Source organism: Eutrigla gurnardus (assembly GCF_963514095.1).
Source record: "Eutrigla gurnardus genome assembly, chromosome: 10".
Classification (NCBI taxonomy): domain Eukaryota; kingdom Metazoa; phylum Chordata; class Actinopteri; order Perciformes; family Triglidae; genus Eutrigla; species Eutrigla gurnardus.
In genome coordinates, this window is record NC_139924.1 from 28,133,549 (window position 1) to 28,156,425 (window position 22,877).

The following is a 22,877-nucleotide window of genomic DNA, read 5'->3' on the forward strand; positions in this document are numbered from 1 at the left end:
CCATTGCTATGACAACAAGTGAAAGCTACCGCTAACATCTCAGACCGACCGCCCCAATCAATAAACACCCATAAAATGACTGGATTAGATTTTGGTCGTTGCTCCCAGAAGCTAAATCGTCAGACTGATACAGACATTTGTGGTTTTGATGTATTCATCTAACGCTCAACACGTTTTTTTAATACGTTTCCCACGATGTAAAAATCAGCCTTTAAAGAGGAACTAGTATCCTCCTCTTTCTGGTTCATACTTGTATTTCAGGTTCCTACTAGAACATGCACTTCAGTGCTCAAAAAAATGCTTTACTTTTTCCCATCAGGCTGTTCTGCAAATGTTTGACTTCCTGCCCCTCCCTCCCAAAAAGCCTACCCTGCTCTGATTGGTCAACCTCTTAGCTTGTCAGAAATGTCCCGCCCCCTCACCAGGAGTTGTTCTGCTTACGTTTGTCTGCTCCACTTTTACGAGCTTTGTTTGAGGGCGGGACTAACTAGCGGCTCCACGGATATTATGCTAATGAGTGACTTGGTGACATCATCACTTTAAGGAAGAAAAGATCTGAATTGAGGCGTTTGAATCAGTTCAGGAGTCTCTGAGGGGGGGAGTGACTCCCTTTGGACTTTCAAACTCTGGAGAGAAAAACGTATAAACACACTAAAGGAAAATAATAGGTCATCTTTAAATGACAGTGAAGATCCATCCATCCATCCATTTTCTACCGCTTTATCCTGTATTCAGGGTCACGGGGGGGCTGGAGCCGATCCCAGCTGTCATTGGGCGAAGGCAGGGTACACCCTGGACAGGTCGCCAGTCTATCGCAGGCCCAACATATAGAGACAGACAACCATTCACACTCACATTCACACCTACGGGCAATTTAGAGTCACCAATTAACCTATCCCCGACAGTGAAGATATATAGAGATAATATATAAAGTGTTGCAGAGATGAAGAGGTGTCTAGATGCCGTCTGTATTGTTAACTAGGCAGTATTTTTAGTATATTCAAAACTGACGGATACATTACTGATGTATCCTTTCAAAACCATTAGACTTGAGCTTTAATCTAATTATTCTGTAAACATTTGTCTGATTAAACAGCTTATAGACCCCCCCCCCCCCCCCCCACATTGCCGCAGACCTAATTGTGAGCTTCTGGCTGAGAGCGGAGTCGTTCCTGACAACCAGTTAAATATATCGCTAAAGAGAAAAATGTGCTGGGTACACGCCGCCGCGTCCCGAACCCCATCTCAGTGAGAACGACTGAGCTGAAGTTTCCTCCTGATTCATGGTGTTTCAGAGCGGTGCTTCAGCTCTTTGGGCTGTGAGTGTAATAACGCTGCGTTCCTCTCTGTTCCAACATGGCGTTCCCGGCTGCTGCAAGGAGGGAAATAACTGCGTCTCAGCAATTTACGACTGCATCGCACATACATTCCTTCCTACACGGTCCGGTGACAATGCAGCACGCAGCTCATACAGTGTAGAGGCCGTACAGCAGGAAAAACCTCAAAGTGATGATAGAACGGGGGCTTGCAAAGAGAAAATAACTATAAAGCTATTACCGACAAATTAATAGAATTTAATTGAAAAGGACTCCTGTTATTTAGCTGACCCAATACAATTCAAACAAACTGCAGCCTCCAAAATCCAAATTGCCACACTAGTTGTTTAAGACTGTTAGCTTTTAGCCTGGTGCACCTAATACACCAGAAAACTGAGCTTTGTGTCCCTTTAAGAAGGATACATAGCAATCAGCATTAAATGATGTCGTGTTTATGAATTTTGTGAATTTCAGTCCCACGTTTTGCTTCGTTTTTGGTCTCCACCACCTCTTGATCCATTAAAAATCCTTTAAAAGTTGCCTCATTGCCACACAGACTACTTGGGAGCATGAGATTGCTTCTTGTCATGTTGTTTCAAGCGTCTGTGACAAGACGGCAAGCTGTCAGAATGGGGTCAGAATAATCACTTCCTGTTGCCACCTCTTTACCAAGTAGCAGCCCCCGCCTGACCCGGGAATCCGCTGTGAAATAAAGGCTCGTCTCTGGTGGGAGTGTCATAAATGTGGATGTTTTTGCTGTGAATAATATTAAATTCAGTGAAAATCCTCCCCGTGGGCTTTCCAAGCAGCTCATCACCGTAGAAGACTAATGGCGGTGACTCACCGTCTGGGGAACCCTTCTCTTTTTTTGGGTTTCGCCGTGGTTACTGCAGCTGCCGGGGCGTTTCATTGCTGACTTTAACCTCCGACCAGCGGGGACGGGGCACCAGCGGCTTGTTTTCCAGACGGCATCGGGCTCAGCTGCGTGGAGGCCTCCGCCATGTGGCCGGCCGCTGAGGAATTACCAGCGAACAGATGCAGCAGGAATATGGCCGGTGTCATTACATAGATTAAAGATTGTTCTGGGGGATTGCACGTCGACCGTAGTGTGATAACGCCACGGGACTCGGAGATTAGGAGTTTGCAGCGTTCACGCCGTCCCAGAGCTCATTTTGCTCATTTTATCCCCGTGATTTGTTATTGCCGAATATGAATAAAGCCATGTGATATTACTGCAACACACGGTTGCCATGACAACAGAGTGGATTATCCACCAATGCCGCGTTAACAGCATCCACATATTTTTAACTGCAGATTTTGTCGGTGTTAAATCCATGTGTGGGTTATTTTGTCTCGGCCATTCACTTCCCAGTCTTGCTAATTGTTGTTCTGTTGTTATTAATATTTTAATTAATCTGACACTAAAAGGTATTATTTTTAGTGTACTAAAATGTTCATGTAAAAAAAAACAAAAAAAAACAAACGGACCACAAGATGCCACGCTGTGAATCAAATACATTTTTGCGCTTTAACGGCTATTTATGTTTTCAATGTCGCCCTCGGGCCGACTTCGTCTCAATCTTTAGGGAGGTTTTTAAGCTTGCCTGCTTTCGCAGCAGACAGATAGGGGGGTCCTGGTCCTGGTCCTGGTCCTGGTCCTGACATGGAAACTTCTCACTCTTTGACAAACAGGAGCTGTGGTTGATCCCCGTCCTTCAGGCCGCCACTCAGCACTTCAGCACAAATAGACTTTTTAGAGACAAGTAGCTTTTTTTAAAACAAACCGTAGACTCTTCTGTCTTCGCCACATCGATTTTCTGCTTCTGTCTGTTTTCCACCTGACCTATGGGGCATCTATCAATCTATCCATCTATCTGCCTATTGCATGTATATACAGTGCTGGCGGAGCGATCCAGCCCACCTCAACATCAATACGTCTGAAAGTCTGAACGAACGGCAAAAAGACGAGTTTGCAGAACATCGACACATCAAGGTTTTGTGCAAAACGCTCCATCGCCCGAACCACTTGTGTAAGTGTTTGAGTGTGTCCGCTGTCGGGTGACAGACAGACAGACAGGCAGACAGACAGACAGACAGACAGACAGACAGACAGCTTAGCAGCCTGAGATTTTCACCGCGCCGGCTTTCCAACTTCTATCATCCCATGTGATTTCCTCCTTTTTTAGAATTCCAATTTATCCTCGGCCTTGAAGGGGAAAAAGTGGAAGTTTTATAAGAAGTGGATGATTTTCTTTGAGGCTGGTCTTTCCCCCCCCACAGTCACATCAAATACTTTATTATAATTCAGCCAGAGGTAAAGCTCCAGGTGGTTTCATGCACCAATTTTAATCCCTGAAGGTGGTCAAGCCTAGTTTATAGTTAAATATTTCGATGTTTAATCGGTTAAAGTAAACCTCAGGAATATGCATATTGGCTTTCTTGCTGGGATTTGGATGAGAAGATCGATATCACTCATGTCTGAAGTCCCAGATCCACCAGGAAACCAAACGAGTTCATGACATCACCAAGCTGGATTCACTGGATCTAGCAAGACCACGCATCTGCTGGTCTACCACAGCTGGAGGAACCCAGAATAAAGTATTAATCTGTGATTTAGTATCAATAACCAGATGAAAAGGATGCTGAAATAACTCAATAATGATGGTGATCAATAAAAAGTGCTGAGTCATGCTTTGTTAGGTCTGTCTGCAAGACCACAAGCTAACTACTTTTAAAATGCTTGTTTTCTGAATGGAGTCTGGTTGATGGTGCTAGGCTACGCTAACATTGTAGCTGCTCCATCAACACTCCATATAAGGTCATCTAGACATAAATACCGCAGAGACCTTGTCTCTGGTTTCTCCACATAGTCTGGTCTGGTTAGCTATATGTTAGCTTAGCATAAAGCCTGATAGCAGGGGGCAATTTACATTACAGGACAACGCAAATTCACCACAATAATTATTTATTATTTCCAGTGTTTTTTTATCCTGATCCACAATAAAATCTTATACCATCCCAAACCGGAGTCAGGATATATTTGATTTGTCTTTTTAATCTCTTTAAAAGATAAACGATCGCATCATTTCACACCGTGACTTCGGAGGCGCTTCATGAAATCTGTTTCAAACTGCAAGAAGAAGAAGAGGAAGAAGGAGAAAGAGGTTGAAGCGAAGCCCTTAACCCCCAGCTGCTATAATGGATCTCCGTGGCGACCAGCTAAGCTGCTGGGTGGGAGTTTAAACGGAGACCATCGCTGCAAAAAAATGCATGCAGGTTTTTTTTTTTTTTTAAATCAGACAAAAGACATGCATGTGTTTATTTAATCCCCCCTTGTGTCATCAGGTAGAGCCTCTCTGCACGGGAAGGCCTCCCTTCAGATCGACCCGGTGCGCTCCGAGGACCAGGGCTGGTACGAGTGCAGGGTCCTGATGCTGGAGCAGCAGTACGACACCTTCCACAACGGCAGCTGGGTGCACCTCACAGTCAACGGTGAGTCACCTGCACGCGGCGCCGCCTGCTGTCTGAAAAAGAAAAACCTGCGTCACGCACGCTTAAAGGGAATGCTTGGGATCTTCTATAGGAGGCACTTATCCTCCAGTTTAAGTGTGCGTTACATTCAGAATATTTCCACCTGCAGTAAGCTGTTATCACTGCTCTCTTCGAAGCCACCAGACTCCATTGAAAAAAACTGCATTTTTACCTTGCAGAACACAGGAGATGCTGGTTTAGTCCGTTTATGTAAATGTGTGACTTTGGTGTTTTAAATGACAAACAACTCTAATGTTCTGCAAGGTTAAATTCCTGCTTTTATCATAGGAGTCTGGTGGAGAGCCTGGATGGATTCTGTTCCATGTCGGAAACGCCTGTCTGATGCGGTGACGGAAAATATGTGATAATATTCTAAATATAGTGTACACTTAAAGTGATATTGATTTTTTTTTTGGTGGCTGAAATATGTTTTACTGCTGCATCTGTCAACAGCAGAGCATTGATTTGCTTCCACTTCTGCCTGTTTCTGCTTTCTGCTGTCGGTAATATAAACTCACTATTAGGCTCCATATGTTAAAAATGAGCATTTTATTTTGAGAGCATATTTTGGGCCTCGATCCTCTCAAGGTCAAAAGTACAAGTGCAGGTAATGGTATTATTATAATTATGAGACTGGAAGTCCAATCTGACTTATTGATATAATATTTACCTTTTGTTAGTTATATTAATGTTGCATTAGTTTCCAGATTTTTTAGATATATTTAAGATTCTACGTCAGGAGTTGGGAGTTTTATGCTGTTTTTTTTATTATTAACTGATTAACTTATTGACTACTTATTACATTAATTATGGAATATATATATATACTTCTTCACATCTTATATTCATATAAAAATATGTATTTAATTAAATATTTATCTCTTTACATTTTAAATAATGTTTTAAATAATACTCCCTTGTGCTGATTTAAGACATATAAAGGGGCATTCTGGGTAATTATTATTATTTATTTTTTTTTGTCTGGTAAAAGAAAACAAAGAAACCTAAAGAAATGAATCGTGAATTGCAGCCGTTGGGTCACACTGGTCCAGTGATGGTTTAGATCGTTGCTGCAGCTGCTTTTCAAAAGAACTGGTGTAAAGAAAAAGAAGAAGGGATGAGAGGCTGGTTAGAAGAGAATTGATTGTGGCCTGTTTAAGGCGGATCCGGCAGGGATCGTCTGTGATAGTCTGAGAGCTATCAAAGTGATGACCGGGCGGAAAACAAAAAAATCTGCACCTTTTGCATTTCCCAGGAATGCCCCAGCGGCTTGGAGAATGTGAAGTATGTCTTCACACTGTTGCAGAACGCCAGAGACAACGCGTTTTTTTGTTGTTGTTGGTGTTTTTTTTAAGCCCTGTATCCATTTCATGAGAGGACAGATATTATATTAAGCTACTTCATATGTTTTGCTGCAGCTGTAACTGAGTAAATGAATGATGCAGCAAAGTTGCGGTGGAATAAATGCAGCAAATCATGTAGTTCACCCATGGAAGAAGAAGTGGTAATAATAATAATTACCCAGAATGCCCCTTTATATGTCTTAAAGCATCCCCTGCTTTCTGGTCTGGTGGACTCTAAATGGACCATAATGTACTAAATGAACATCATGCTGGATTGAAGAAGACTTGAAACTAGAGATTGAGACCATAAACTCATGTTTACAATGTTTACTGAGATAATACATCAAGAGAGAAGTAGGACCATTTTCTCATAGACTTCTATACAACCAGAGAGGAGTCGCTCCCTGGTGGCCAGCAGAGAGAAGTAGGACCATTTTCTCATAGACTTCTATACAACCAGAGAGGAGTCGCCCCCTGGTGGCCAGCAGAGAGAAGTAGGACCATTTTCTCATGGACTTCTATACAACCAGAGAGGAGTCGCCCCCTGGTGGCCAGCAGAGAGAAGTAGGACCATTTTCTCATAGACTTCTACACGACCAGAGAGGCGTCGCCTCCTGGTGGCCAGCAGAGAGAAGTAGGACCATTTTCTCATAGACTTCTATACAACCAGAGAGGCGTTGCCCCCTGGTGGCCAGCAGAGAGAAGTAGGACCATTTTCTCATAGACTTCTACACGACCAGAGAGGCGTCGCCTCCTGGTGGCCAGCAGAGAGAAGTAGGACCATTTTCTCATAGACTTCTATACAACCAGAGAGGCGTTGCCTCCTGGTGGCCAGCAGAGAGAATGCAAGCTTAAGGCACTTCAGTTTTGGCTTCACTTTCCAGAACAGCCTCATTGTATTCCTGAGTTCAGCTGGTTAATATGAGTCCTAAACAAAATAGTTCTTGTGTTAAACCTTCACGTGTCTCCGACTTCAGAGAGCTTTAATCCTCCGCGTCGTTAGAAGAGAGATTTCACTCGCATGTATATATTTTCTCGCCTCCGTGTGAAAACTCATGCATATTCGATTCCATCGTGCATATGTTTTACAACAGATGTGATTCTCCTGCTGAATAATGATCACGACGTGGCCGCGTGGACGAAACGCTGCGTAAAGAACCATTTATGAAGTCAGTCGGGCGGCGTAATCACTTTGGAATGAAAAATGCTGATGTGTATAAATGGTTATCAATAGCATAATGTTTTATTTTGTGTGTGTGTGTGTGTGTGTGTTGGCGTGGCAACGCTGAAAATGAGTTCCAGCAGCGGCGTTACATCACGAGAACGTCTTGTTTTAATGCAACTAAATGAGATCTCTGTTAAAAACGTCACCTGCACGCTCTGGTGATGCTTTTTTGGTAACGTCCGTGTGTGTGTGTGTGTGTGTGTGTGTGTGTGTGTGTGGGGCTTGTGCTCATCAGTATTCACTCTTCTCTCTCCGATTGCTGCTGCTCTCGTTCCTGTCGGGCCTTTCCAACAGAAGCTGAGCTCCTTCGGGTCGGAGCAGAACTAATAATATCCTGGATGTCAGATCGGATTTGGCGTGTTAAAGCGACGGCGTCTCATGTATGCAATGTGACTTTTACACGTCTGTTTCAAACACTATTATGGTTCTGCAGAAGGGAACCGTTATTATAATACTCACGTAGAACCAGAGGAGGTAGAGTAAACCAACTACTGTACTCAAGTAAGAGTATCGTTACTTTAGATCAATATGACTCAAGTAGAAGTAATCCAAATACTTACAAAGTAACGAGTTTCTTCTTCACAAATATATGATGTTGCATTAAATCTACTCTTACAATGTAAGAAGTTACTGGAGTAAATGTAACACGTTACTACGAGATTGGGAATCACAGAGTAACTCACGATACGATAATATCACGATATTCTGCCCGCGATAACGATGATATCACGATACTGCGATACACGATACATTGCAAGAAATCATCTACGATATGCATCACGATATCTGTGTATCTGAAAGAGAAAAAATGAATCGTATTCTGTGTTTATTCACTGCAATGTGGTGTCAGATTCACAGAATGTGTGATTTTTTTTAAACGCGATATTTGGATATCGATCATGTATCGCAGCAGGGAGTATCACGATATTTTGATATATTGTCCCACCACGCGTTACGACCCACCTCTACATGTAACTAAGCAACGGAGGTTCTTCCCGTCTCAGACCCCCGATTTAAAGACCACCGTACTGAAAGAATTCAATTTAAAACAGGTTCAGTAAGAGCTGAAATAAAAGCTATTAAATAAAAGTAACTGCAGTCTCGCTGTGATTTCCTCCAACATGAAGACATCGTCTCTCTGTTGGCTTTTAGCGGGCGGTCGGGGCTTCAGCCAGGAAACTGTTTGACTTTCTTTTTGCCATTAAAAGCACAGTTCTGGTCTTTGTCATTTTATCAGGGCCTATTCCCATTCCCTGTTTTAATCTCCTCTTTTGGACCTTCGTCCAGAAATCCAGAAGCTTTGGGCAAATCCCAGAATATAAGTCTGGTTTTGAATTTAAAACGCAGACGTTGGTGGAAGTGACCGAAGCAGTCTGGAGATCCCAACGGGTGATTTTTATGCCGTCCTCTAAATGGCCGTCTGTGAGGGGAAGCAGGTGGCGTGTTCGTCTGGATCTCCACACAGACACTGAAGGCACCCATTTCCTTTTTTCTTTTCTGTTTTTGCATACACTCGTCCTTTTGAGGTTTCCTGTTTGCTGGCCTTTAACTTCCTGCCAAGCGGACAGGGACTGCATGGCGACTCAGTGGCAGGTGTCAGATGGCGAGGCCTTGTGCCCGGAAAAAAGACACTAAGGCGACTCTGTCGGTCCTCTCTCTCTCTCTCTCTCTCTCTCTCTCTCTCTCTCCAGTCTTCACCCTCAACTGTCCTTCGCTTGTCTTTCCAGCGCCGGCGTTCTCACATGAGTTCAACGTCTACAGTGAGACGCTTAAAGAACAGTGTCACTAGGTTAGTTATGGACCGGCGCCCCAAATACCAGCTCCTTTGTCCAGCAGCTCCGTGTGTGTGTGTGTGTGTGTGTGTGTGTGTGTGTGTGTGTGTGTGTGTGTGTGTGAGAGAGTGTGTGAGAGAGAGAGAGATAGTCACTAGTGGGCTCATGTGAATAATCACCCTCATCTCCACATTTGGACCCAAAGATGAAGATTTAAATAATAATAGGTAGACATTATATATATATATATATATATATATATATATATATATATATATATATATATATATATATATATAAATATATATATCAGGGCTTTATTGTGTTATATGAAGAAATCCCATTTTCTCTGTATATTGTTGTGGAAATGGAAAGATCAATGACAGAAGGCGTTTATGCACCAGAATGTGAAGCCTCTACCAACAGAGATGCACAGATAGGAGAATAGTGCTGGTCCACCTTAAAATTCAGCCCACCTTGAAGGTCAGCCCACCTGATCAGGCAGCAGAGTCCAGCAGAGACAGACCAAGCGAGGTCTGTGTGTTCCACAAAACAAGGCGGATCTGTTAAGCATCTATTATTTGATATAATGGATGAAGAGCTGCAGCAAGTAGGGCGAGAATGTGTTCCTTTTTTTTATTATTCTGGAGCAACTCCCTGGTTTCTCCGCCGCGGTGACACTTCCTGTGTGACGAGCCGTACCTGACAGTAGAAACAACTCCCAGGTTGACCGGAGCGCCGGCTGTTGTCACGGCACCGTGTGCCACTTACGTTCTGTCAACCGGCACTTCGTCCCTCGGGGGGAAGATCTGGATTAAAATTAATAACAGCACTTGCAGAAGTGGTGGAAGAAGTAGTCGTTGTGCAAAAGTACCAGGATGTAAAAAAAAAAAGTACTAGCTTGTCCTGCTTTTAAAGGTCTCCTCATTATTATTATCAGCTGAATTTACCTGAAATATTAAAAGTAAAAGCGCTCATTATATATTACATTAATAACACTGATTTATTCTCCCAGTCGATTGTGGAGCAACTTTTTACTACTTATCATATATATATAAAGTTTAGTAGTTTATTCCAAAGTTTCCCGACCTGAGGGAATTATGGGATTAATGTGCTGGAAAGTTGCTACAAAAATTTATTTTTTAAACTTTTCTCTCATTTTTGCATTTATTTAAAAAAAAAAATAGGATATTTTTACTCCTGTGAGGGACCGAGCTCCATTTAGAGTCCAACAGACCAGAAAGCAGGGGATGCTTTAGGGGGCGGGGCTTTCCTGCTGATTGACAGGTCACTACCACGCTACCAATGCTAGTTAGCTACTAAGATGACTTTAACACTTAGCTGTAAAGTTGAACCTTGAATCATGAAGCTAACTTTGTTAGCAGCTTCACACCAGAATCCACATGGAGCCAGATCCAGTAAGGTTGCTGCTGGTGTTCCTCAGATCCACCTGTTGCTCCTCCAACAGTCCAAATATGGTCACTTCCTTCACTGGTTGCAAAAAAACCAAGACGGCCAAAATGCTGAACTCGATGCTTCAAAACCGTCGTCGACAAACCAACGGGTGACGTCGCCATGACAACGTCCACTTCATATAGACAGTCAGTGATTATGAGCCAAAAAGGTTGAGAACGACTTGTTTATAAATTTATCATAGAAAAAAAATAATGAAGGCTAAAGGCATCAAATAAATGTAGTAAAAGTTACAATAGCAGTTAAATCATTAGCATGAAGAGCGTTTAGAAAGTATCTTAATGTGAAAGTGAAGCAGGTTGCCGTTGGCGACTGTAATGGAGCATCACGATGCATCTAATGTAGCTGTTGACCCATCAACAGCGCGAGCGAGCGATGCACAAACCAGTCATGCGTTTTATCCCGATTAATCTGCTGTATCATCTAATGTGATGAGAGGGTGGGGGCAGTGTGGATGGGCAGATGTCTAAACGTGCTAATTGGCCGATTTGTTTCCTCCACGCCAGGTGCTCGTGTGCAGGCGGCGGCGTGGCAGCACTCCCAGCGGCGAGCGGTGACCCACTTGTATATTAGCAGGCGGCGCCTTTTTTTCCCTCCTCGTTCACTAAACTCTGTGCCGCTATTTATAATCAAAATATTATGTTTAAAGTGGAAAGCAGCTGGCGAGAGGAAAAGTGGAGTTTATTGGCCTGCAGTAGGTGGCGAAGAGCTCCCTGGTGGCGGTTAGCGAGGCGAAGAAATATCAGGTGATGCAGCTGTGTTCTTAAAAGTTTCCAAGAATAAATGTCAGCATGGAAGGGAGGACTGCCGCCGCCGCTGGTGTTTAACGGCTTCAGGAAATGGGGATTATTTTGTGCAACATCTGCTGCAGCTTCTGAATCCTGCCAGTTCACTTCGTCCTAGTGGCCAATGATGTTACTACAACGACAAAAAAGAAAATACCCTGTGGCCTAATGAGGATTTACTGAATAGACCACTCTTATAAAAAAAAAATAAAAAAAAATAAGCTTGCAAGGAACAGCATGTCATTGTTTTTTTAAATTGTGGTGGTTTTATGTTTGTTAAATGTTGCGGTTATCAAGAAGTAAGTCGTATCGTTTCTGAGCAGAAGAAAGTGAATAGTTAGGTATAGGTAAGTTTAAAAAACATTTTTGAAAAAAAAAGACAACAAACTCAAGAGTCTACAGCCATGCTCTGCGAGGGGCTAACATGCTAATATGTTAACATGCTAGCTTGGTCACATGCTCACAGGCAAACATGCTGACGTTTTAGCACATATAATGTTCACCATCTTAGCTTAGCATGTTAGCATTTGCTAATGAATGCTAAACACAAAGCAAGTATTTGGCCACCAATAAAAAATATTGGACATTAAAAGTTTTGACCTAATGAAGCTGCTTCTTCCTCAGGGATCACCACAGTCATCCTGATTCATCCTCTCGGGACCATGAATGCTGGTTAACATTTTAATGGAAATGCATCCACTGATTGTCATGGACCGACGGGATATTTCGTATTCGTAACTGTGTTTCCTCTCTCTCCACAGCTCCGCCTTCATTTACCGCGACGCCGCCGCAGTATGTGGAGGCGAAGGAAGGGGGCAGCACTCAGCTCAGCTGCTCCGCCCAGGGAAACCCGAAACCAGTGATCAGCTGGCTGAGGGAGGGGGAGGAGCTTACAACCAACACAAAATATTCGGTAAGATTAGCAATGAATGGACCCGCGTTAACGTAGCGGTGGTTTAGGGTCCAGCATGTGGACGATCTTTCCAATGAGTTAGCGACCCGCTCTACCTCCGAGCCGCAGAAAAACAATAAAGGGATTTATTCAAGATTCGTCATTGTGTACAGATTTAGAAGCAGGATTTGTGCACAGATGGTGTCATCCACCGAGTCCATCTGTACTTGAAGTGTGTTTTAGACAACATTCGCTGATATCGGCTTGTTGTGCTGCAAAAAAACAAAATCACATTGATTTGGTATAAAACCCACAGACTGTATGTAAGGAGTGGACGTAGTCATGGTGATGTCAGCCACCGGACTACGGTTTTGAACCTCCAGTTCGGCATTTTGGCCGCAGCCATCTTGGGATTTTTGTCACCAGTGAAAGGCAGTGACCATATTTGGACTGTGGAGGATTGACCGGTGGATCTGGATTCTGGTGTGAAACTGCTAACAAAGTTAGCTTCCTAATTCAAGGTCAACTTTACAACTAAGTGTTAAAGTCATCTTAGTAGCAAACTAGCATTGGTAGCGTGGTAGCGACCTGTCAATCAGCAGGTAAGCCCCGCCTCCTAAAGCATCCCCTGCTTTCTGGTCTGGTGGACTCTAAATGGACCATAATGTACTAAATGAACATCATGCTGGATTGAAGAAGACTTGAAACTAGAGATTGAGACCATAAACTCATGTTTACAATGTTTACTGAGATAATACATCAAGAGAGAAGTAGGACCATTTTCTCATAGACTTCTATACAACCAGAGAGGAGTCGCCCCCTGGTGGCCAGCAGAGAGAATGCAGCTTTAAGGCACTTCACATTTGGCTTCACTTTTCAGAACCGAGACTTTAGACTATTCATGACAGATATTACGCTGATTTCCTTCTTAGTTGACAACAAGTTCTACGTTTTGAACCTTTTGATGGATGAGACTGTCAGTCATGCTGCGTCTCTGAACTCAACCTTGAAGCATGTAAACAAGATTGGCAGCTCCGCTTTTTCTTTTTTCTTACAAGAACCTCTTTGTTGTCTGGCGATGCATGATTTTTTTTGATAAACTCCCACAAGTCGGCGATCTGATGTCATGACGAACTATTTTTGTTTCACAGCCACCGTGTCGGTTTGATCGCAGCAACAGCAAAAAAAAAAAGAAGTGTTTTCAAGCTTCATAAACCTTCAACGGTAAAACTTCAGGTGGCGTCAGTCGCACAGAATCAAAGACATTTAACACGTTGTTTCATTACAAACGACTCGGAGACGCGGAGAGGCTCCAGAAGGCTGATGATGAGTCACTGCAGCCACGAGATCTTTTGCACCGTGAATAAAAAGGTGCAAATGTACCGCGTTGAATATGTATAACAAGTACAAGAGGGTATTATTTTGTCCTTGTTGCTTGGAATTGTTTCGGGAACTTTTTGAAATGTGGATGCCTCCTTCCTTTTTCTGCTCTGATTTAACCGTCTGCTGCTGTCAACTCTCCACAGCTGCCTGTGTGATGCAGGAAGTGACAGTAGCGTCCGTTAAGGGCCTCTTCTTTCCTTTCTCCCTTCATTTTCCCCTTTTTTCCTCTCCGTCTTTCTAACATCCTCCCCTCAGTAAATGATTAGACAACATTCTGATGCATTATTAATCTCCTTCTCCTGCATCAATATTGCATTAGTCCTAATATGAATGTTACGCGGAATGAATAAATGTGGAGAGCCAAACGCCGTCCTCCACTAGCTTCAACATGATGAACTGAGGAAATATAGAAAAAAAGCAGCAGAGCATTTATCAGCCGCCGTCATCCACTTGGCTGCTCTGTCGATGTAGAACGCTGAAATTATACAAGACCAGAACTGGAGATAAAACCAGAATGCTATGAGGAACACCAGGCAGCAACCTCGGGTTCTGAGAGGTGAAGCTGACGCTGAAGTGCCTTAAACCTGCATTCTCTCTACTGGCCACCAGGGGGCGACTCCTCTCTGGTTGTATAGAAGTCTATGAGAAAATGGTCCTATTTCTCTCTGCTGGCCACCAGGGGGCGACTCCTCTCTGGTTGTATAGAAATCTATGAGAAAATGGTCCTACTTCTCTCTGCTGGCCACCAGGGGGCGACTCCTCTCTGGTTGTATAGAAGTCTATGAGAAAATGGTCCTACTTCTCTCTGCTGGCCACCAGGGGGCGACTCCTCTCTGGTTGTATAGAAGTCTATGAGAAAATGGTCCTACTTCTCTCTGCTGGCCACCAGGGGGCGACTCCTCTCTGGTTGTATAGAAGTCTATGAGAAAATGGTCCTACTTCTCTCTGCTGGCCACCAGGGGGCGACTCCTCTCTGGTTGTATAGAAGTCTATGAGAAAATGGTCCTACTTCTCTCTTGATGTATTATCTCAGTAAACATTGTAAACATGAGTTTATGGTCTCAATCTCTAGTTTCAAGTCTTCTTCAATCCAGCATGATGTTCATTTAGTACATTATGGTCCATTTAGAGTCCACCAGACCAGAAAGCAGGGGATGCTTTAGGGGGCGGGGCTTACCTGCTGATTGACAGGTTCATTTAGAGTCCAACAGACCAGAAAGCAGGCTTTAGGGGGTTGGACTTACCTGCTGATTGACAGGTCGCTACCACGCTACCAATGCTAGTTAGCTACTAAGATGACTTTAACACTTAGCTCTAAAGTTGACCTTGAATTATAGAAGCTATCTTTGTGAGCAACTTCACAACAGAATCCACATGGATCCAGATCCTGTTGCTCCTCCACAGTCCAAATATGGTCACTTCCTTTCACTGGTTGCAGAAATCCAAGAAGGCGACGGTGAAAACTCTGAACTCGAGGCTTCAAAACCAACCGACGGGTGACGTCACCATGACGACGTCCACTTCTTATAAAGTAGTCTATGGTAGACACCGGGAACACGGAAACTCAACAACACAGGGGACATACACAGGAAGCACAGGACACAAGAGGCAGGGGATTTCAAAATAAAGCAGGAAATAAACTAAATAAATAAACTAATAAACTAACTAAAATTTTCGAGGCAAAAATCTCCAACTGGTGAAAGCTCCTCCTAGTGGTGGGAAGAGTGTGTGCGTCTGTGTTTGAGGGTAAATTTGCTCACCCACTTGATCCATGGAGACGCCATGGAGAAAGGCAGGAATGTAACGGAGATCCTCCTCCTCCTCCTCCTCCTCGCTTAGCTTTATTTATTTGCATAGACAAAACAAATACACCAAACAGGGCTGCTGTGCAGAGACGCTGGAGACCTCGGTGGGATTGCGAGGGTCTTCCCCAACGTGCACTCAGATGACGAGCGAGCAGGAAAACAACAGCGACCTCCCGCTGGCTTCAGAAGCTGGAATCTGTCTCCCCGGATGCGTCAGCGAAGTGTGGCACAAATTGAGATTCTGCCTTCGTCTCACTCCTTCTCCTTATCTAGTGCTGCTTCTCTCCCCCTCATCTCCTCCTCCTCATCATCCTCCTCCTCTTCTTTAATCTTCTCCCCTCACCTTGGATTGAGTTCAGCTTTAGCACAGAAAGTACTGAAGTGGACTCGTGACCGTTGCATTATGATCAGGTCCGAGTAACTTTTTCTGTCTGTGGCCATCACTGCTTCATGCAAGCTGCATTCACCTTAACTAGCTGCAGCTGGAGGAATCCAGAATATACTGATGATCTGTGATTTAATATCAATAACCAGATGAAAAGGATGCTGAAATAACTCCATCATGATGGTGATCAGTAAAAAGTGCTGAGTCATGCTTTGTTAGGTCGGTCTGCAAGACCACAAGATAACTACTGTTAAAACGCTGGTTTTCTGAATGGAGTCTGGTTGATGGGTGCTAGGCTACGCTAACATTGTAGCTGCTCCATCAACACTCCAAATAAGGTAATCTAGACATAAATAACGGCTTATACATATTCAAACATTCGTACTTTCACGTCTTTATGGGGAAGATAATTATCGTACGTTCTGGCTTCAAGTATTACAGATAAACAAAAAGCAAAGTACTCGGTACGTCAACTACATTGTTATATACAGAGTGATACAGAAAAAGAACAGGCAAAGTATAAAGTAAAAACTCATTATGATGGACATTTCTACGTTTTCTTTTTTTTTCTAGTCATGTTAACTAAGAAAATAATCGATAATTCCCCTAAAATGTATGAAAACTAAAGTAATGAGCTTTTTTTGAAAATGTGAAGAGTAGAAAGTCCAGATATTTGTTTTTAAAATATAGACAGGAAAATTCAAATGTTGTCAGAAAAATGAATACTCAAGTAAAAGTACAAATACCTAAAAACTCTACTTAAGTACAGTAGCTAGGTATTTATACTTCCCACCTCTGATGACTGCTAACGTGCTAACTCCTTGTTAGCCCTCGAGCAACGGAGGCGAACTCTCACTTTGCTTCCTGTCTGCAAACTACTTTGTGCATTTCCAAATCCACACGTTTAGATTCTATGAAAATAATCAACAAAAAACACACAATATCGCAGGAGGCTTTTATTTTGAAGGCGTAAGAGCAGCTTGTGAGAGAATACCGACGTGTGTGAAGCAACAGAAATCACATAATCAAAATAAAGGTGATTTGAATCTTTTCCATATTTTTTGGGAAATCCTTACAGACTGTTTCCCCGAGCCTGAAGTCAGAAACATCATGTCTGTTTTTCCCGCCCTCGTGGCGTGTTACAGCGACGGACAAAGTGTTAGCTTGTGATGACGGTGGCGCTTTTTGCCAACAGACAGACAGAAGTTAAATCAGCGAGCGCCGTCTCTCTCTGTCTGTCTGTCTGTCTGTCTGTCTGTCTCTCTCTCTCTGTCAGTCTGTCTCTCTCGGCTACCAGACATCACATGAATAGGAATAATTCTGCCGGCGAGGCCGATTCCTCCTCAGCTGCATGAATGGACGAACTACAGCTGCGAGTGACCTGAATGGACAGAGCCTCCGCTCGCAAAGCCTCATGCATCATTCATGAGGAGTTTTTTTTTTTTTTTTTTTTTTCTCAATGTGTTTTCTTCACCACTTATTGCTTCTCATCATCCTCATCAGCGGCAGCGCGGCTGCTCGGCAACATGGAAGCTGTTCGTTGCCAAGGTTACGGCAAACAGGAATCAGGACCCCGGAGTTAATTAAAGCCCCGACGCATCCGTGACTTTTAAGTGTGTGTGTGTGTGTGTGTGTGCATGCGTCTGAGTATGTGTGCGTGTGTGTGAGTGTGTGTGTGTGTGTGCGTGTGTGTGTGTGTGTGTGTGTGTGTGTGTGTGTGCGTGCGTCTGAGTGTGTGTGTGTGTGTGCGTGCGTGTTTTCAGGCTTCATGTTTACAAGCAGATGTTTGTTGAATTTGCTGCTTTTTTTCTTTTTTGTTAAATTACAGTAAATGTTATTATTTTTTGTGATTTTTCACATTTGACAGAGAATTAATTGATCAATCCGATTCAGCAATAATGGAAATAATAATCATGAGGTGCAGATCTGGAAAATATAGGTTAAAAAAGCACCCACGTTACATCAGCGAGGATAATCTGAGATGATAAACTGTATAATCGTGTATAATAATCTAATAATTCTAATGGAATATTTTCAGTGCAGGGTTTTTACTTGTAATGGAGTTTATTTTTTTCAGGCTGGTATTAATACTTGTGCTTAAGTAAATGATCTGAGTTATGGCTGCAGCTAACGATCATTTTCATTATTGATTAATCTGCCTGTTATTATCTCATTTAATCGATTCGTTTATAGTCCATAAAATGTCAGAAAATAGTGGATTGTGCCCGTTGTAATGTTCCCGAGTCCGAGGTGATTTTTTTTTCATATTGATTATTATGTCTGAAAGTAAAAAAACACCCAATATAGTTACATTTACTGTCATAGAAGCTGAACATTTTTGCTTCAAAGGTTTTTTCTGATGAATTTTCTGCCTAATTTGAATATTTCCTCTGACGTCGAACATGAATCTGGATGTTTATGTGTTTGTGAACACAGGTGCACGACGGCAGTCTGACCGTCCTCGCCATCACCCGAGATGACAGAGGGGCGTACACCTGTCGCGCCTACAGTGACCAGGGGGAGGTGCTGCACACGACCCGTCTGCTGGTTCAAGGTACGAGACCTAAAACACCCACGTTACACTTCATACACCAGCATTACGACAAAAGTACTTAAAGTCAGGAGGTGGGACGAACTTCTCTAGCTCTGATTGGTTGATGGAAGGATGTCATTGATATTATTGGTTGGAATTGATAAGCAGCCTTCTGTTCTGAGAAATGAAGCCCAAGTTGAAGCATCTTAAACTGTCATTCTCTCTGCTGGCCACCAGGGGGCGACTCCTCTCTGGTTGTATAGAAGTCTATGAGAAAATGGTCCTATTTCTCTCTGCTGGCCACCAGGGGGCGACTCCTCTCTGGTTGTATAGAAGTCTATGAGAAAATGGTCCTACTTCTCTCTGCTGGCCACCAGGGGGCGACTCCTCTCTGGTTGTATAGAAGTCTATGAGAAAATGGTCCTACTTCTCTCTGCTGGCCACCAGGGGGCGACTCCTCTCTGGTTGTATAGAAGTCTATGAGAAAATGGTCCTACTTCTCTCTGCTGGCCACCAGGGGGCGACTCCTCTCTGGTTGTATAGAAGTCTATGAGAAAATGGTCCTACTTCTCTCTGCTGGCCACCAGGGGGCGACTCCTCTCTGGTTGTATAGAAGTCTATGAGAAAATGGTCCTACTTCTCTCTGCTGGCCACCAGGGGGCGACTCCTCTCTGGTTGTATAGAAGTCTATGAGAAAATGGTCCTACTTCTCTCTTGATGTATTATCTCAGTAAACATTGTAAACATAAGTTTATGGTCTCAATCTCTAGTTTCAAGTCTTCTTCAATCCAGCATGATGCTCATTTAGTACATTATGGTCCATTTAGAGTCCACCAGACCAGAAAGCAGGGGATGCTTTAGGGGGCGGGGCTTACCTGCTGATTGACAGGTCACTACCACGCTACCAATGCTAGTTAGCTACTAAGATGACTTTAACACTTGGCTGTAAAGTTGACCTTGAATCATGAAGCTAACTTTGTTAGCAGCTTCACACCAGAATCCACATGGATCCAGATCCACTAAGGGTGCTGCTCAGGGATCATATCCACCTGTCACTCCTCCAAAGTCCAAATATGGTCACTTCCTTCCCATCCCTGAAATCAAAGCTGCAAAACCGTAGTCCTAGAACTAATGGATGAAATCACCATGACCACTTCTTAAAGACATATTTTGTTTTCCAGGCAGATATTTATTCATATATATATTTAAATATGTTTGTCCAACTTGAGCAGGGATGTGATATAAAGAGTTAACGAGGCCTTTAAGCATCTGAGCTCTACTTCTAAGCAGCTGTATTATTTATAGAGGAAGGCCTTTACTGTAGCAGCGTTTAAAAGGCCTACAGCTCTCCGGTGCACCGATGTATGGAACATAACTTCTGAGTCCGGATCCGTCAGTCAATAGCTCCGTCTGGGTGTGTGTGTGTGTGTGTGTGTGTGTCTCCGGTCCATTAACCAGGCTCTCTGCCCGACACGGATCGGGTAGACGGTTTGATTCCTTGATTCCGGCCTCCGGTGCAGCGGGGAGTTAACAGCGTTACAGAACAAGCAGCCGAGCATCGCTGCTACTCTCGACTGCTGAAGGTGTAAAAACGCAGCGGAGGAATGAGTCTCTTCGTCGTTCAACCTCGGAGTAAATATGCTGCAAACGCACATAAAAACAAAAAAGAATCACGTGTGATGTAACCGCATCAAGTCTGCAGGCCTCCAGTATCCAAACCTCAGTGTCGTAAACTTTACATTTGTAAACCGTCTTCACGTAATATTTCTCTGTTTCAGACCGTTGGAGGCAACGTTGTAAATCACCAAGAACTAGTATGATGTTCTATCCTCAAGTAGAAGTACACATACTGGTGTTCAAAAAGACAAAAATTCTACTTCTTTATTATAAGTAGAAAGGAAAGTGTTTTTTTTTTACAAGGCTAACTGAATCTGGCATCATATTAACAATAAAAAAGATGATCAATAATCCCTTAGTAACGAGCCTGTTTGGAAAATGTAAGCAGTAGAAAGTACCGATATTTGTTTTAGAACATAGGGAGGACGTTCAAAGTTACAGTAGTACTCAATAAATACTCAAGTAAAGTACAGAAAGTTCTAATACAGTAACAAAGTATTTGTACTTCGTAACTTCCCACTTCTGTCAAGAAATAAAACGTCATTCTTCGTCTGCGGCCGCTCTGGAAAACATTTCTGACATTAAAGTCGTAATATTACGAAAATCTTGTCTTTTCAAGGATGAAGTTGTAATATAAGAAAAGAGAAAACGAATAAAAAGTGAATTTATATACATTTTTACATTGTATCTATTATCTGGTGAGACTTGATATTAAGAACATTGGAGGGAAGGACGGGACAGTGTTGGATTTTATTGCAAATTGTTGATTGATGAATTTCCGTTATTAGGTTTATCGTGAATATCGTCATTTGAGATGTGAAAAATAAAAAAACGTTATTTTTTAATGAATTTGTCCTTTATAAATGCAGGGAGATCGTCGTATGCCTCCTTGGAACAACTTGATTTGATGCCACTATGTCGTATGACGTTCCTGTTATTTATTATTATCTATTCTCAGCACTCCTCGGCCTCCGTACACCGTGTATCCACCACACTGACCTCTGCTGTGTTAATATCAGGATAATGTCGGGAGGATTGTTGCATAAGATGAGATAAAAATAAGCTTTTATTGATCCCCTAGTTCTGGTGTTGCAGCAGAGAGAAATCAAAGGAAGGAAAAAACAAATTAAATAATCATTTGAATTCTACAAAATAAAAATAGAATATAAATCGAAACTATAAAGGAACTTGGAACAAAACATGCACAAACGCTAGAGCCCGACCGATATTATTGGTTGGCAGAATGAATCGGCTGATGAGCACAAATATAATCTTTAAAGAAAGTACTATTTTAATAATTCGGAACTGGCATCACTCCCTAGTTTGGCCAGTAGAGGGCGCTTTTACTCACAATAGCTGTACGAAACGGTATATTACACAACATTACACATTACAATAAAATGTTACAAAATACACGAATGTATAGATTTAAATACTAAGAAATAAAAATAAATAAATAAGCACGCAACTCCGATAAGAGAAGAGATTTATTTACATATTAGCATCGGCCGATAAACGATCAACACGGCAGATTTCAGCTCATGAAACTGTGAAGTAACAACGATGAAATGCAATAAAGGAAATAATAATAAAATGTTGGCTGGATATTCAGCTGTGGAAATAAAACATGATTAAGACCCGGAGCAATAACGAGGAGAGATATCCGAGGAGGAGTCGATCCCTTTTTAATTGTTGTGTTTGACGCCCACGCCAGCGCCGTCAGCGCTCCCACCTGATGCATTAAAGGGTGGTGAGAATAACCAGGAGGTATGTATATAAATATATATATATATATATATACACATACATCTGGGCCCACTCACACTCAGACAGGCTTACCTTTCATGGCTGCTGCTGTTTTTTATTGAGAGTTAAAAGCAGAAAAGCCCGGAGCACCTCGAGGGGATGGAGGAGGTTGAGATGTGAAGCAGGAGCTTCTGTTCATGTTACAGGGGCTCGCTGTCTTTTACATCATGCTGAATTATTGTACATTATACACAGTGTGTGTGTGTGTGTGTGTGTGTGAGCAGAGGGGGGCTGCATATGGTTCAGGAGGTTTTTGGGAGGATTTAACAAAAAAAAGAAGCTTTTTAATCCCTTCAACGCCGCCGGTTCAGATCGGTCGTCATCTAATACCGTTTCCTGTTGTGTTTGTTGAAAGTGATGAGGTTAATCCGGGAGACGAGGAAGTTGCAGGACAGCTGGTGGTGTTTTATTCTTATGTGACCATCAGTTATCGTTTTTATTCCACATATTCATCTTTCAGATGTTTTGTACTTGAGTGATGTGTGAAATGTTTATTCACTGGGTTTTTATAGTCACATGCTGCCCAAAAAACCCTGAAACGGAAGTGATTTTGTTAAAGTAGTTTTTTATGAAGTAATGTTTTTTTTTATTTTGGTACTGCAACTGCATTTTATTTTTATTTCACATGATATTCAGCATTACTTTTCTCCTATAATGATTTTGTCTTTATTATTATTTTATATTTATTAAATATGAAATATTATAAAAAGGTAAAAAACTAAGTTGCTTATAAAAAAAACAATATGTCACCAAAAAGTATCTTAATTCACTTTAATGGAGACAAATCTATTCAGGCTGTAAATTTTAAATAAAAAAAAAACTGGTAGGTTGAGACTGGACTAAATAACTAAAAAAATAAAAACAAATATGTTTATGGATGGAGCCATATAGATGGATAGAGAACATTTGATCTGTGTTCATTTCCAACCTTTTGTTTTTGTTTTACAGCCTGAAACTTTACTGTTTTGGTTTCATCTCAACACTCTCATCTACAGCTTTATTTTGGCGGGG

At 42.4% G+C, this 22,877-nt stretch overlaps 1 protein-coding gene across 3 annotated transcripts in view; it reads left to right on the top strand.

Annotated features, from left to right (window-relative positions):
- igsf9ba (immunoglobulin superfamily, member 9Ba) overlaps positions 1–22,877 on the top strand; it is a 59,062-nt gene that overhangs the window by 15,900 nt on the left and 20,285 nt on the right. For all 3 annotated transcript variants that reach the window (XM_084019520.1, XM_084019521.1, XM_084019522.1), the window contains exons 3-5: positions 4,662–4,808; positions 12,207–12,358; positions 18,347–18,464. In XM_084019520.1, the coding sequence (XP_083875646.1) occupies positions 4,662–4,808; positions 12,207–12,358; positions 18,347–18,464 (417 nt within the window). The remainder of the gene's footprint in view (positions 1–4,661; positions 4,809–12,206; positions 12,359–18,346; positions 18,465–22,877) is intronic.